General features: G+C 38.0%; 1 protein-coding gene across 3 annotated transcripts in view; it reads left to right on the top strand.

The window, feature by feature from the left end:
• The window catches only part of lrrk1 (leucine-rich repeat kinase 1), a 156,323-nt gene extending 138,748 nt beyond the window's left edge, over nucleotides 1-17,575 (top strand). For all 3 annotated transcript variants that reach the window (XM_067444785.1, XM_067444791.1, XM_067444796.1), the window contains one exon: nucleotides 16,066-17,575. In XM_067444785.1, coding sequence (XP_067300886.1) covers nucleotides 16,066-16,243 — 178 coding nt within the window. In that variant the 3' untranslated portion in view covers nucleotides 16,244-17,575. The remainder of the gene's footprint in view (nucleotides 1-16,065) is intronic.
• The last annotated feature ends 353 nt before the right edge of the window (nucleotides 17,576-17,928 follow it).

Raw genomic sequence — 17,928 nt, 5'->3', positions numbered from 1 at the left:
ACGAAGTGCTGAACACCTATTGTATTTGTGCTGATTTTTATTATTAGGGGTTCAAGCACGAAGTGCTGAACACCTATTGTATTTGTGCTGATTTTTATTATTATTATTATTATTATTATTATTATTATTATTATTATTATTCTGCCGTAAAACTCATCGTGCAGACCAAACCGTAAATGCTAGAGACTTCAAACTTTGTCAATAGGTAGTCCAAAAATCGAGGAGAGGTTATCAAATTATGAGCCAGATTGGCCTATAGGTGGCGCTATAGCAATCAATTGCGCGAAAGGGCTCATAACTCCTAAACCATTTGGTCCACACTCAAGTGTCTTATATCATTGGAAAGCTGAGACCTTGGCGAACAAAACGTATATCTCCGATTTCATTTCCGTCATGAAATTTTTTCCGCCATTTTGAATTTTGTCAAAAACCTACTTTTGCAAACTAGTCCCTGGTTTTTTGACATATCAGAACCAAACCAGTGCCAAAATGTTCTCTCTAGTCTGAATATCAATAATTATCAAAAAAAAGTTGAAATTTTGACTCATGAACGAAAAGGGGCGTGGAAATGTACATTTAAGGCGGAGCCTATTTTACTAAAGAGGCTATAACTCCAGCAAGAAATGAGATATCTTCACCAAACTTGGTACACATGTGTATGGGCTCAGTCTTTGGTCACGATAAAAAAATCGCGACGATTTGCCACTTGGTGGCGCTATAACATGGAAAAAACACAAAAAGGGCTATAACCACGCGACCGCTAGTCCGATTGACTGGAAAATTGGTATGCAATGTCTTGGCCCAAGGTACCATGTCTGTCTATGAGAACATTGGCGTATCTCAAAAAACATGGCCGCCATCGGCCAATGAAATTCGAGCACCTATTAGACAGGGTTAACGGAGGTCAATCGGAACAAAACTCAGTGGGCATGTTTAACTCATGGTCCTAGAGGTCTGTAAGAATTTTGAAAGAAATCGGCCACTAGCTGGCGCTAACGAGTTTTATGGCTCTGCAATCACGTGGCGTTGCACACATCGGCAAAATATGCATATCATATGACAGATCTCCTCATGTTGAACAACTTTGCCTCTAGAACCATTGCTGTCAATCAAATCAATAAATAAATATTTGCAATTATGTTAAAAACCTACTTTTGCGAACTAGTCCCTGGTTTTTTGCCCAATCAGAACCAAACCAGTCTAGGACAATTCTCTGGACTCTCTAGATCAATAATTATCAAAAAAAAGTTGATTTTTTGCATTTGGATGGCTATAACAGGGCCATTTAGAAAAGAGGCGTGGCAAAATACACTCAAAAGCCTATAAATCCTAAGGGGAAACTCAAAACTTCACGAAAATTGTTGGGTATATGTGGCATAACATGTTGAAGACACATGCAATGTTTTATGGAGATCGGAGTATAGGGGGCGCTATAAGTGTTAAAAAGCTTTGAAAACCATGTATTCCCTATGGTGAATCTCTGTAATCAGGTGGGGTTAAAACAGCCACATAATATGCATATATTATGATAGATCTTCTCATACTGAACAACTTTGCCTCTATAACCAATACTGTCAATCAAATCTTTATTTAAATATTCACAATTATGTTAAAAACCTCGTTTTGCAAACTAGTCCTAGGTTTTTTGCCTGATCGGAACCAAACCACAGCAGTATGATTCTCTGCACTCTCCTGATCAATTCATATTTAGACTTTATAAAGTCATTATTATAATATTTAAAATCACATTTTGTCAGTTTATCACTTCATTTCACCTGATATCTCTCAAATTCATTCAGTGCTTAAAAGCCTTTCATGCAAAAGGTGTCAAATGCTTAAAAACCTTAAATGGCTTGAACCCCGCTAAATGCTGCTCGCAGCTTTAATTATTATTATTATTATTATTATTCTGCCGTAAAACTCATCGTGCAGACCAAACCGTAAATGCTAGAGACTTCAAACTTTGTCAATAGGTAGTCCAAAAATCGAGGAGAGGTTATCAAATTATGAGCCAGATTGGCCAATAGGTGGCGCTACAGCAACCAAAAACGCGAAATGGCTCATAACTCCTAAACCGTTGCTCCTAAGGGTCAAGTGTCTTATATCATTGGAAAGCTGAGACCATGACGAACAAAACGTATATCTCCGATTTCATTTCCGGTATGCAAATTTTTCCGCCATTTTGAATTTTGTCAAAAACCTACTTTTGCGAACTAGTCCCTGGTTTTTTGACAGATCGGAACCAAACCAGTGCCAAAATGTTCTCACTAGTCTGAATATCAATAATTATCAAAAAAAAGTTGAAATTTTGACTCATGAACGAAAAGGGGCGTGGAAATGTACATTTAAGGCGGAGCCTATTTTACTAAAGAGGCTATAACTCCAGCAAGAAATTAGATATCTTCACCAAACTTGGTACACATGTTTATGGGCTCAGTCTTTGGTCACGATAAAAAAATCGCGACGATTGGCCACTTGGTGGCGCTATAACATGGAAAAAACACAAAAAGGGCTATAACCACGCGACCGCTAGTCCGATTGACTTGAAAATTGGTATGCAGTGTCTTGGCCCAAGGTACCATGTCTGTCTATGAGAACATTGGCGTATCTCAAAAAACATGGCCACCATCGGCCAATGAAATTTGAGCACCTATTACACAGGGTTAACGGAGGTCGATCGGAACGAAACTCAGTGGGCATGTTTGACTCATGGTCTTAGAGGTCTGTAAGAATTTTGAAAGAAATCGGCCACTAGTTGGCGCTAACGAGTTTTATGGCTCTGCAATCACGTGGTGTTGCACACATCGGCAAAATATGCATATCATATGATAGATCTCCTCATGTTGAACAACTTTGCCTCTAGAACCATTTCTGTCAATCAAATCGTTAAATAAATATTTGCAATAATGTTAAAAACCTACTTTTGCGAACTAGTCCCTGGTTTTTTGCCCAATCAGAACCAAACCAGTCTAGGACAGTTCTCTGGACTCTCTAGATCAATAATTATCAAAAAAAAGTTGCTTTCTTGCGTTTGGATGGCTATAACAGGGCCATTTTGAAAAGAGGTGTGGCAAAATACACTCAAAAGCCTATAAATCCTAAGGGGAAACTCAAAACTTCACGAAAATTGTTGGGTATATGTGGCATAACATGTTGAAGACACATGCAAAGTTTTATGGAGATCGGAGTATAGGGGGCGCTATAAGTGTTACAAAGCTTTGAAAACCATGTATTCCTATGGTGAATTGCCTGTATTGGCTGTAAATGGTATTTTCCATCTCTGTAATCAGGTGGGGTTAAAACAGCCACATAATATGCATATATTATGATAGATCTTCTCATACTGAACAACTTTGCCTCTATAACCAGTACTGTCAATCAAATCTTTATTTAAATATTCACAATTATGTTAAAAACCTCGTATTGCAAACTAGTCCTTGGTTTTTTTTGCCTGATCGGAACCAAACCACAGCAGTATGATTCTCTGGACTCTCCTGATCAATAGTTATCAAAAACATGTTGACCTTTACACTTTGGGTAGCTATAACAGGATCATTTAGAGAATAGGTGTGGTAAAACATGCTCAAAAGCCTAATAATCCTGAATGAAAACTCAAAACTTCAAAAAAATAGGTGGTGTGTGTGTGTGTGTGTGTGTGTGTGTGTGTGTGTCTGTCTGTTTGTCATGCTAGCAAACAGCACTTCCAACATGCTAGCAGTGATTAGCTAAGTGTTAAATCAGGCAAAGAACATAGTAAGAACTCTATAAACATTATAGTAACCATCTGTGACAGCTAACAACTGCCTAGCAACACCATAACAACCATCAAGAACAACCTAGCAACCACCTAGCAACATGTTTGTCATGTTAGCAAAGTAAAATAGTAATTTTGTCATACAATTGATTAATATTGTTCTATAATTAATATTTAGACTTTATAAAGTCACTACTATAATATTTATAATCATATTTTGTCAGTTAATCATTTCATTTCACCTGATATCTCTCAAATTCATTCAGTGCTTAAAAGCCTTTCATGCAAAAGGCGTCAAATGCTTAAAGACCTTAAATGGCTTGAACCCCGCTAAATGCTGCTCGCAGCTTTAATTATTATTATTATTATTATTATTCTCCGCTAAAACGCATCGTGCAGCCCAAACCGTAAAGCGTGGAACTTTGAAACTTTGTCAGATGGTAGTCCTCAATTTGGGGAGAACCTCAGAAAGTATGACCCCGATGGGCCAATAGGTGGCGCTACAGCAACCAAATGCGCAAAAAGGGTCATAACTCCTAAACCCTTTGGTCCACAATCAAGTGTCTTATATCATTGGAAAGCTGAGTCCTTGGCGAACAAAACGTATATCTCCGATTTCATTTCCGTCATGAAAATTTTTCCGCCATTTTGAATTTTGTCGAAAAACTACTTTTGCGAACTAGTCCCTGGATTTTTGACCGATCGAAACCAAACCAGTGGCAAAATGTTCTCTGTAGTCTGAATATCAATATTCATTGAGAAAAAGTTGAAATTTCGATTCACGGTTGCTAAGGGGTGGAAAAAGAATGTTGTGGGCGGAGCCTATTTTACTAAAAAGGCTATAACTCAAGAAGGAAATGAGATATCTTCACCAAACTTGGTAGACATGTGTATGGGCTCATTCTTTGGTCTCGATAAAAAAATCGGGACGATTGACCACTTGGTGGCGCTATAATGTTAAAAAAAACATGAAAAGGGCTATAACCACGTGACCACTAGTCCGATTGACTTGAAAATTGGTAGGCAGTGTCTTGGTCCAAGGCCCCATGTATGTCTATGAGGACATTGGTGTTTCTAAAAAAACATGGCCGCCATCGGCCAATGAAGTTTGAGCACCTATTAGATGGGGTTAACAGAGGTCGATCGGAACGAAACTCGGTGGGCATGTTTGACTCATGGTCCTAGAGGTCTGTAAGAATTTTGAAAGAAATCGGCCACTAGTTGGCGCTAACTCAAAAGGGAAGCTCAAAAATTCACGAAAATTGTTGGGCATATGTGGCATAACATGCTGATGAAGCATGCAAAGTTTTAAAGAGATTGGACTATAGGTGGCGCTATAACTGTTAAAACGCTATAAGAACCATGCATTTCCTATGTTAAATTGCCTATATTGACTGTAAATGGACTTTTCCATCTATTATTTTAGTGTTCAAAATCTTGCTAAATAAAACTTAATGTCTTTAATGCCTATGTACTTTAAAGGCCTTAAAGGCTTGAACCCCGCTAAATGCTGCTTGCAGCTTTAATTAGGGGTTCAAGCACGAAGTGCTGAAACCCTATTGTAATTGTACTGATTTTTATTATTATTATTATTATTATTATTCTGCCGTAAAACTCATCGTGCAGACCAAACCGTAAATGCTAGAGACTTCAAACTTTGTCAATAGGTAGTCCAAAAATCGAGGAGAGGTTATCAAATTATGAGCCAGATTGGCCAATAGGTGGCGCTACAGCAACCAAAAACGCGAAATGGCGCATAACTCCTAAACCGTTCATCCTAAGGGTCAAGTGTCTTATATCATTGGAAAGCTGAGACCATGACGAACAAAACGTATATCTCCGATTTCATTTCCGGTATGCAAATTTTTCCGCCATTTTGAATTTTGTCAAAAACCTACTTTTGCGAACTAGTCCCTGGTTTTTTGACATATCAGAACCAAACCAGTGCCAAAATGTTCTCTCTAGTCTGAATATCAATAATTATCAAAAAAAAGTTGAAATTTTGACTCATGAACGAAAAGGGGCGTGGAAATGTACATTTAAGGCGGAGCCTATTTTACTAAAGAGGCTATAACTACAGCAAGAAATGAGATATCTTCACCAAACTTGGTACACATGTGTATGGGCTCAGTCTTTGGTCACGATAAAAAAATCGCGACGATTGGCCACTTGGTGGCGCTATAACATGGAAAAAACACAAAAAGGGCTATAACCACGCGACCGCTAGTCCGATTGACTGGAAAATTGGTATGCAATGTCTTGGCCCAATGTACCATGTCTGTCTATGAGAACATTGGTGTATCTCAAAAAACATGGCCGCCATCGGCCAATGAAATTTGAGCACCTATTAGACAGGGTTAACGGAGGTCGATCGGAACAAAACTCAGTGGGCATGTTTAACTCATGGTCCTAGAGGTCTGTAAGAATTTTGAAAGAAATCGGCCACTAGCTGGCGCTAACGAGTTTTATGGCTCTGCAATCACGTGGCGTTGCACACATCGGCAAAATATGCATATCATATGATAGATCTCCTCATGTTGAACAACTTTGCCTCCAGAACCATTGCTGTCAATCAAATCATTAAATAAATATTTGCAATTATGTTAAAAACCTACTTTTGCGAACTAGTCCCTGGTTATTTGCCCAATCAGAACCAAACCAGTCTAGGACAATTCTCTGGACTCTCTAGATCAATAATTATCAAAAAAAAGTTGATTTTTTGCATTTGAATGGCTATAACAGGGCCATTTAGAAAAGAGGCGTGGCAAAATACACTCAAAAGCCTATAAATCCTAAGGGAAAACTCAAAACTTCACGGAAATTGTTGGGTATATGTGGCATAACATGTTGAAGACACATGCAAAGTTTTATGGAGATCGGAGTATAGGGGGCGCTATAAGTGTTAAAAAGCTTTGAAAACCATGTATTCCCTATGGTGAATCTCTGTAATCAGGTGGGGTTAAAACAGCCACATAATATGCATATATTATGATAGATCTTCTCATACTGAACAACTTTGCCTCTATAACCAATACTGTCAATCAAATCTTTATTTAAATATTCACAATTATGTTAAAAACCTCGTTTTGCAAATAGTCCTAGGTTTTTTGCCTGATCGGAACCAAACCACAGCAGTATGATTCTCTGCACTCTCCTGATCAATTCATATTTAGACTTTATAAAGTCATTATTATAATATTTAAAATCACATTTTGTCAGTTTATCACTTCATTTCACCTGATATCTCTCAAATTCATTCAGTGCTTAAAAGCCTTTCATGCAAAAGGTGTCAAATGCTTAAAAACCTTAAATGGCTTGAACCCCGCTAAATGCTGCTCGTTATTATTATTATTATTATTCTCCGCTAAAACGCATCGTGCAGCCCAAACCGTAAAGCGTGGAACTTTGAAACTTTGTCAGATGGTAGTCCTCAATTTGGGGAGAACCTCAGAAAGTATGACCCCGATTGGCCAATAGGTGGCGCTACAGCAACCAAATGCGCAAAAAGGGTCATAACTCCTAAACCCTTTGGTCCACAATCAAGTGTCTTATATCATTGGAAAGCTGAGTCCTTGGCGAACAAAACTTATATCTCCGATTTCATTTCCGTCATGAAAATTTTTCCGCCATTTTGAATTTTGTCGAAAAACTACTTTTGCGAACTAGTCCCTGGATTTTTGACCGATCGAAACCAAACCAGTGGCAAAATGTTCTCTGTAGTCTGAATATCAATATTCATTGAGAAAAAGTTGAAATTTCGATTCACGGTTGCTAAGGGGTGGAAAAAGAATGTTGTGGGCGGAGCCTATTTTACTAAAAAGGCTATAACTCAAGAAGGAAATGAGATATCTTCACCAAACTTGGTAGACATGTGTATGGGCTCATTCTTTGGTCTCGATAAAAAAATCGCGACGATTGACCACTTGGTGGCCCTATAATGTTAAAAAAACATGAAAAGGGCTATAACCACGTGACCACTAGTCCGATTGACTTGAAAATTGGTAGGCAGTGTCTTGGTCCAAGGCACCATGTATGTCTATGAGGACATTGGTGTTTCTAAAAAAACATGGCCGCCATCGGCCAATGAAGTTTGAGCACCTATTAGATGGGGTTAACAGAGGTCGATCGGAACGAAACTCGGTGGGCATGTTTGACTCATGGTCCTAGAGGTCTGTAAGAATTTTGAAAGAAATCGGCCACTAGTTGGCGCTAACTCAAAAGGGAAGCTCAAAAATTCACGAAAATTGTTGGGCATATGTGGCATAACATGCTGATGAAGCATGCAAAGTTTTAAAGAGATTGGACTATAGGTGGCGCTATAACTGTTAAAACGCTATAAGAACCATGCATTTCCTATGTTAAATTGCCTATATTGACTGTAAATGGACTTTTCCATCTATTATTTTAGTGTTCAAAATCTTGTTATTAGGGGTTCAAGCACGAAGTGCTGAACACCTATTGTATTTGTACTGATTTTTATTATTATTATTATTATTATTATTATTCAGCCGAAAAACGCATCGTGCAGACCAAACCGTAAGAGCTGGAAACTTGAAACTTTGTCAATAGGTAGTACAAAAATCGAGGAAAGGTTATCAAATTATGAGCCAGATTGGCCAATAGGTGGCGCTATAGCAATCAATTGCGCAAAATGGCTCATAACTCCTAAACCGTTTAGTCCACACTCAAGTGTCTTATATCATTGGAAAGCTGAGACCATGACGAACAAAACCTATATCTCCGATTTCATTTCCGTCATTAAAATTTTTCGGCAATTTTGAATTTTGTTGAAAACCTACTTTTGCGAACTAGTCCCTGGTTTTTTGACCGATCGGAACCAAACCAGTGCCAAAATGTTGTCTGTAGTCTCAATATTAATATTCATTGAGAAAAAGTTGAAATTTCGATTCACGAAAGATAAGTGGATTCAAAATGGACACTCAGGGCGGAGCCTATTTTACTAAAAAAACTATAACTCAAAAACGAAATGAGATATCTTCACCAAACTTGGATCACATGTGTATGGGATCATTCTTTGGTCTCGATAAAAAAATCGCGACGATTGACCACTTGGTGGCGCTATAATGTGAAAAAAACATGAAAATAGCTATAACCACATGACCGCTAGTCCGATTGACCTGAAAATTGGTATGCAGTGTCTTGGCCCAAGGTACCATGTATTTCTATGAGGACATTGGCGTATCTCAAAAAATATGGCCGCTATCGGCCAATGAAATTTGAGCACCTATAAGACAAGGGTAACAAAGGCTGATCGGAACAAAACTTGAACGGCATGTTTGACTCATGGCCCTAGAGGTCTGTAAGAATTTTGAAAGAAATCGGCCACTAGTTGGCGCTAACGAGTTTTATGGCTCTGTAATCACGTGGTGTGGCACCCATCCACAAAATATGCATATCACCTGATAGATCTCCTCATGTTGAACAACTTTGCCTCTAGAACTATTGCTGTCAATCATATCATTAATTAAATATTTGCAACTATGTTAAAAACATACTTTTGCAAACTAGTCCCTGGTTTTTTCCCCGATCGGAACCAAACCAATCTAGGACAATTCTCTAGACGCTCTAGATAAATATTCATTGAAAAAAAGTTGAACTTTTGAATTTGGATGACTATAACAGGATCATTTAAAAAGAGGGGGCCTGGCAAAGCATGCTCAAAAACCTATTAATCCTGAATGAAAACTACAAACTTCACAAAAATAGGTGGGCACGTGCAGAATATTACTCTAAAGAAGCATGAAAAATTTCATGGAGATCGGGCAATATATGCCTCTATAAAAGTGAGAAATGTGATGAGGTACCATTGCTTTAAATGGTGTGTTCCCAAAAATTGCTATAATAAACGGCCACCAGAGGGCAGCAGAAGACCACTCATTGGTTCATTCTGGTCAGTAAGCCAGTTTAGAAAATCATTATAACTACATTGCAAATGACATTTTGACAATGTTGACCAATTAATTTGTTCATACTAGAACGTGGTAAATCACAATAGAATCATGGTAAATCATACTACAATGTGGTAAATTGTGGTAAATCATGGTAAACTATGGTAAATCACTATAGAATCATAGTAAATCATACTAGAACGTGGTAAATCATGGTAAACCATGCCAGAACATGGTAAATCATGTGAAACTATGGTAAACCATGCTAGAATCATGGTAAATCATACTAGAACATGGTAAATCATAGTAATATACGCTAGAATCTTGGTAAATTATACTAGAACGTGGTAAATCATAGTAATATATGCTAGAATCATGGTAAATCATTCTAGAACGTGGTAAATCATGGTAAACTATGGTAAATCACAATAGAATCATGGTAAATCATTCTAGAATGTGGTAAATCATGGTAATATATGGTAGAATCATGGTAAATCATAATAAAACATGGTAAATCATGGTAATATATGCTAGAATCATGGTAAATCATAATACAACGTGGTAAATCATGGTAAAATATGCTAGAATCATGGTAAATCATAATACACCATGGTAAACTATGGTAAATCACAATAAAATCATGGTAAATCATGGTAAACTATGGTAAATCACAATAGAATCATAGTACATCATTCTAGAACGTGGTAAATCATGGTAAACCATGCTAGAATGTGGTAAATCATGGTAATATATGCTAGAATCATGGTAAATCATAATACAACGTGGTAAATCATGGTAAACTATGGTACATCACAATAGAATCATGGTACATCATTCTAGAACGTGGTAAATCATGGTAAACTATGGTAAATCACAATAGAATCATGGTAAATCATACTAAAACGTGGTAAATCATGGTAAACCATGCTAGAACATGGTAAATCATGGTAAAATATGCTAGAATCATGGTAAATCATAATACAACATGGTAAACTATGGTAAATCACAATAAAATCATGGTAAATCATACTAGATTGTGGTAAACTATAGTAAATCACAAAACAATCATGGTTAATCATACTAGAATGTGGTAAATTGTGGTAAGCTATGGTAAATCATAATAGAATCATGGTAAATGAAACTGAGCCAATGAATGTTTCTCTGCTGCCACCCTACTGGTTAAATTAGTCATTTTGTTCTATAATTCATATTTAGACTTTGTAAAGTCACTATTATAACATTTAAAAATCATATTTTGTCAGTTTATCACTTTATTTCACCTGATATCTCTCAAATTCATTCAGTGCTTAAAAACCTTTCATACAAAAGGCGTCAAATGCTTTAAATACCTACTTTTGCGAACTAGTCCCTGGTTTTTTGCCCAATCGGAACCAAACCAGTGCCAAAATGTTCTCTGTAGTCTGAATATCAATATTCATTGAGAAAAGTAGAAATTTCGATTTACGGTTGCTAAGGGGTGGAAAAAGAATGTTGTGGGCGGAGCCTATTTTACTAAAAAGGCTATAACTTAAGAAGGAAATGAGATATCTTCACCAAACTTGGTACACATGTGTATGGGCTCATTTTTTGGTCTCGATAAAAAAATCGTGACGTTTGACCAGTTGGTGGCGCTATAATGTGAAAAAAACAACGACCGCTAGTCCGATTGACCTGAAAATTGGTATGCAGTGTCTTGGCCCAAGTTACTATATAAGTCTATGAGGACATTGGTGTATCTCAAAAAACATGGCCGCCATCAGCCAATGAATTTTGAGCACCTATTAGATGGGGTTAACAGAGGTCGATCGGAACGAAACTCGGTGGGCATGTTTGACTCATGGTCCTAGAGGTCTGTAAGAATTTTGAAAGAAATCGGCCACTAGTTGGCGCTAACCAAAAAGGGAAGCTCAAAAATTCACGAAAATTGTTGGGTATATGTGGCATGACATGCTGATGAAGCATGCAAAGTTTTAAAGAGATCGGACTATAGATGGCGCTATAACTGTTAAAAAGCTTTAAAAACCATGCATTTCCTATGGTAAATTGCCTATATTGGCTGTGAATGGACTTTTCCTTCTATTATTTCAGTGTTTAAAATCTTGCTAAATAAAACTTAATGTCTTTAATGCCTATGTGCTTTAAAGACATTAAAGGCTTGAACCCCGCTAAATGCTGCTTGCAGCTTTAATTATTATTATTATTATTATTCAGCCGAAAAACGCATCGTGCAGACCAAACTGTAAGGGCTAGAGACTTGAAACTTGGCCAATAGGTAGTACAAAAATCGAGGAGAGGTTATCAAATTATGAGCCCGATTGGCCCATAGGTGGCGCTATAGAAATCAATTGCGAGAAAGGGCTCATAACTCCTAAACCGTTTGGTCCACACTCAAGTGTCTTATATCATTGGAAAGCTGAGACCTTGGCGAACAAAACGTATATCTCCGATTTCATTTCCGTCATGAAAATTTTTCCGCCATTTTGAATTTTGTCGAAAACCTACTTTTGCGAACTAGTCCCTGAGTTTTTGACCGATCGGAACCAAACCAGTGCCAAAATGTTTTCTGTAGTCTGAATATCAATAATCTTTGAAAAAAAGTTGAAATTTCGATTCACGGAAGATAAGGGGATCAAAATGGACGCTCAGGGCGGAGCCTATTTTACTAAAGAGGCTATAACTCCAGCAAGAAATGAGATATCTTCACCAAACTTGGTACACATGTGTATGGGCTCAATTTGAGGTCACGATAAAAAAATTGCGACGATTGGCCACTTGGTGGCGCTATAATGTGAAAAAAACACTAAAACGGCTATAACCACGCGATTGATAGTCCGATTGACCTGAAAATTGGTATGCAGTGTCTTGGCCCAAGGTACCATGTATGTCTATGAGGACATTGGCGTATCTCAAAAAACATGGCCGCCATCGGCCAATGAATTTGAGCACCTATTAGACAAGGTTATCGGAGGCCGATCGGAACAAAACTCGGTGGGCATGTTTGACTCATGGTCCTAGAGGTCTGTAAGAATTTTGAAAGAAATCGGCCACTAGTTGGCGCTAACGAGTTTTATGGCTCTGTAATCATGTGGTGTTGCACACATCCACAAAATATGCATATCATATGATAGATCTCCTCATGCTGAACAACTTTGCCTCTAGAACCATTGCTGTCAATCAAATCATTAATTCAATTTCCGTAATTATGTTAAAAACCTACTTTTGCGAACTAGTCCCTGGTTTTTTGCCCGATCGGAACCAAACCAGTCTAGGATAATTCTCTGGACTCTCTAGATCAATAATCTTTGAAAAAAAGTTGAACTTTTACATTTGGATGGCTATACCAGGGCCATTTTAAAAAGAAGCGTGGCAAAATACACTCAAAAGCCTATAAATCCTAAGTTAAAACTCAAAACTTCACGAAAATTGTTGGATATATGTGGCATAACATGTTGAAGACACGTGCAAAGTTTTATGGAGATCGGAGTATAGGGGGCGCTATAACTGTTAAAAAGCTTTAAAAACCATGCATTTCCTATGGTAAATTGCCTATATTGGCTGTAAATGGACTTTTCCATCTATTATTTCAGTGTTTAAAATCTTGCTAAATAAAACTTAATGTCTTTAATGCCTATGTGCTTAAAAGGCCTTAAAGGCTTGAACCCCGTTAAATGCTGCTTGCAGCTTTAATTATTATTATTATTATTATTATTCTCCGCTAAAACGCATCGTGCAGACCAAACCGTAAGAGCTGGAAATTTGAAACTTTGTCAGATGGTAGTACTCATGTTGGGGAGACCCTGAGAAGCTATGACCCCAATTGGCCCATAGGTGGCGCTATAGCAATCAATTGCGAGAAAAGGCTCATAACTCCTAAACCGTTTGGTCCACACTCAAGTGTCATATATCATTGGAAAGCTGAGTCCTTGGCGAACAAAATGTATATCTCAGATTTTATTTCCAGTATGCAAATTTTTCCGCCATTTTGAATTTTATTGAAAACCTACTTTTGCAAACTAGTCCCTGGTTTTTTGACCGATCGGAACCAAACCAGTGTCAAAATGTTCTCTGGTATCTGTTTATCAATAGTTATCAAAAAAAAGTTGAAATTTCGATTCATTTATGCTAATTGGCTTCAAAATGGACGTTCAGGGCGGAGCCTATTTTACTAAAAAGGCTATAACTCAAGAAGGAAATGAGATATCGTCACCAAACTTGGTACACATGTATATCGGCTCAATTTGAGGTCACCATAAAAAAATCGCGATGATTGGCCACTTGGTGGCGCTATAATGCGAAAAAAACATGAAAAGGGCTGTAACCACGCGACCGCTAGTCCGATTGACCTGAAAATTGGTATGCAGTGTCTTGGTCCAAGGCCCCATGTACTTCTATGAGGACATTGGCGTATCTCAAAAAACATGGCCGCCATCGGCCAATGAAATTTGAGCACCTATTAGATGGGGTTAACAGAGGCCGATCGGAACGAAACTTGATGGGCATGTTTGACTCATGGTCCTAGAGGTCTGTAAGAATTTTGAAAGAAATCGGCCACTAGTTGGTGCTAACGAGTTTTATGGCTCTGAAATCACGTGTTTTTTCACGCATCCACAAAATATGCATATCATATGATAGATCTCCTCATGCTGAACAAATTTGCCTCTAGAACCATTGCTGTCAATCAAATCATTAATTAAATATTCACAATTATGTTAAAAACCTACTTTTGCAAACTAGTCCCTGGTTTTTTGACCGATCGGAACCAAACCAGTGTCAAAATGTTCTCTGGTCTCTGTTTATCAATAGTTATCGAAAAAAAGTTGAAATTTCAATTCATTTTTGCTAATTGGCTTCAAAATGGACATTCAGGGCGGAGCCTATTTTACTAAAAAGGCTATAACTCAAGAAGGAAATGAGATATCGTCACCAAACTTGGTACACATGTATATCGGCTCAATTTGAGGTCACGATAAAAATATTGCGACGATTGGCCACTTGGTGGCGCTATAATGTGAAAAAAAACATGAAAAGGGCTATAACCACGCGATCGCTAGTCCAATTAACCTGAAAATTGGTATGCAGACATTGGCGTATCTCAAAAAACATGGCCGCCATCGGCCAATGAAATTTGAGCACCTATTAGACAAGGTTAACAGAGGCCGATCGGAACGAAACTTGGTGGGCATGTTTGACTCATGGTCCTAGAGGTCTGTAAGATTTTTGAAAGAAATCGGCCACTAGTTGGCGCTAACTCAAAAGGGAAGCTCAAAAATTCACGAAAATTGTTGGGTATATGTAGCATGACATGTTGATGAAGCATGAAAAGTTTTAAAGAGATCGGACTATAGGTGGCGCTATAACTGTTAAAAAGCTATAAAAACCATGTATTTTTTATGGTAAATTGCCTATATTGGCTGTAAATGGACTTTTCCATCTATTATTTCAGTGTTTATAATCTTGCTAAATAAAACTTAATGTCTTTAATGCCTATGTGCTTAAAAGGCCTTAAATGCTTGAACCCCGCTAAATGCTGCTTGCAGCTTTAATTATTATTATTATTATAATTATGAATAACTATTCAAATTTTATTTAATTTTTTTTATTGCATTTATTAAAAAATATTTGTTTTGTGGAAATCGATTAGAAGTACATCTTTATTTTATGTACTGCTGTTTATTTTTTTTTAAATGTATAATTTCCAAATATATGGTTTATTTCAGTCACACAGGTACAACATAAGCATGAATGTTTTTGACTATATCGATTTCTGCATCGGATGCACCTGTGCATCTCCTCTGGATGCCTTCCTTCTCTTTGTTCCTCCCGGTTCAATTAAAGATTTGATACGTCCTTGATGGCGGAGTTTGATCGGTTTCCAGGCCCCAGGCTGAAGGACGGAGGAATGAGAAAACGGGGAAATCATCAATTACAGTATTGAAAAGCAGCCAGAATGATAAAACACATTGATTTTGCATATCTAATTCAATTAGTCTTAATAATCACACATAGATTTTACATTTTCTGAAGAAACTGTGCATGGCTACTAGTAAAGGTTAAAAAAGATTAACAATAAGAGTCATCCATTCAGCTAAACCGCCATTATTAGTGTGTTCTGTAGGTCTTCAGAGAGAACTTCAATTTAAGTTAGCGTTGTTGTGAAATGTTTATCATAACCTAGTCTCTGTCCCTGTCTGACTCCCTTCAGCTCTCTGAGTAAACACACATTTATCAAACAAGCGACGCTTTCAGGGCCTGTAACTGCTCCTCTATGAGACGTTCCAAGAACAGACCCACTGATACTTCTGCGAAGAGTCCACGCTTGGTTTATTTTCAGCGTTTGCACGAACGCACTCGCTCGCCTCTGGTCTCACTCTCTGTCTGTCTTTCTCTCCGTCTGTCTCTTAGGACTCTCGCGGAGGCGGCGCTTGTCGCAAAGGACACCGTTGTGTGCGGCTTCCGTAAAGAAAACATGGACTGGTGCCTGGCTGTCTGGCGGAGCTGGGGAGGCCGCGAACTGGAGCTCTTCTACCAGGGATACGAGGAGCTTAGCCGCCTGGAAAGCAGTCTGAGGAAAAGGAGGTAGCTGTGTAAACGTGCACGTGTTTGTGTGTGTGTGTGTGTGATGGAGAATCGGCATACTGTGAGGCCAATAACGGCACACACACCGATACAGGTGTGTCGTTGGTATGGAACACACACACACACACATACATATGGACTGTTGCTTTTGGAAATATAATCCTGCAGGACTCGGCCACATACACTTTATATAAAACAAACAGATTGAATGCATCAGTATATACATTCAGCCCTGAGTGTTGGGAAGCACACTGATATGCGAGTACATTTACATTTATGTACCCAGAATGCATCAGAATTAAACTAAGGGGTTCTAGCCTAGGGGGTTCATGCATTCATGATGTGAGTGTGTGTTTGTGTGTGTGTGCGTGCGTGTGTGTGTGTTGGAATGGCAAGACAGAAATGTATGAGGTGTGTTGCTGGCTATCAAACTTGATCAACTTCTCAAGTTAACCAGCAAACTAGATGTGCCTTTGGATGAAGGACATGCTGTCTCAAAAGTGACCAGCAATAAAAACCAGTGAACTGACAGACCCCGCCCTCTGAAACCCCGCCCACTCAGAGAGGTCATAATAGAGTCCAACAGTGTCCGGCCGCTTTTTTGGCAACCTTGGTTTTGGAAGAGATGTAAAGTTTTCCCATTTAACAACCTTGTAGCGCACAGTAGGCGAGCTAAGTTCGCATTAAAAATCAGTTCCCACATGCAGAAAAGTTGCACTTTAAAGGGAACGATTTGGTGTTTACTATGAATCTCGGTTATGTACGGAGTGGAATACTAGCATACTGAGTACTTAGAGCAGTAGTATGCAGCGTTTGTCACATGACCCCACCACTTTGCATGTTTAATTTTGTGAGTGGCTTTGTCAATCTTTGAAAAATATGTCTGTTTTACCTTTTCAGTCTATTTTGTATAAAATTCCATAACATTTGGCAGTCTAATCAAATAATGAGATACGGTGATGTTAAAAAGTCATGCTGGAAATGTAAGGTCTAGTCGAACACATTGTATTATGGGATGCAGTGTTCCACACTGTACAGTATAGTACACATATTATACACTGCAGAAGGAGTATGGTTGAATGCATTTCCGAACGCAGCCAGAGTGATGGCAATCTCCAATTTATGAGTAACTCAGAGAGGTTTTTCAAACTCAGTTTCATATTGTTGAGAACACCAGCATGTTGAAATATTGTAAATAATATCTGAGCATTTCATCTCTATAAAATGAATGTTATTTATTGTAGAATGTTTAAATCTCATGCTGCATGTGTAAAAAGTTGTTACTGAAATGTAAATATGCTGAACAGAACTTAAATAAATCAACTTTTATATTAAAGTGCCTGTGTGACTGATGCATTAGTTCTGCTTTGAGCTGAGGAACAGATTCCCAAACTACAAATGTTTGCATTTAAAATAATAAGAGGTTCATTGGTGTGTATAGCTATTACTGTAATGCAACACCTTTGCATTGTATTCCTATAGTGCCCCATTACAGTTTTTCAAAGGTTGCTAATTTAGTTTTTGAGGTCTCCTACAATAGTTTTACATACATCAAATATACATATTTTCTCTAAATTTACATTGCACATCTAACCTCAGAGTCTAAAAATGGTTAGTTTGTGGACTCTCTAAACCCCTCCTTTCCGTAAGCCTACTCTGCTCTGATTGGTCAGATGGCCCAGTCTGTTG

The sequence above is a fragment of the Pseudorasbora parva genome, chromosome 1 (genome assembly GCF_024679245.1).
Source record: "Pseudorasbora parva isolate DD20220531a chromosome 1, ASM2467924v1, whole genome shotgun sequence".
Lineage (NCBI taxonomy): Eukaryota > Metazoa > Chordata > Actinopteri > Cypriniformes > Gobionidae > Pseudorasbora > Pseudorasbora parva.
Note: the sequence above shows the minus strand (reverse complement) of the source record. Positions and strands in the feature narration are given on the sequence as shown.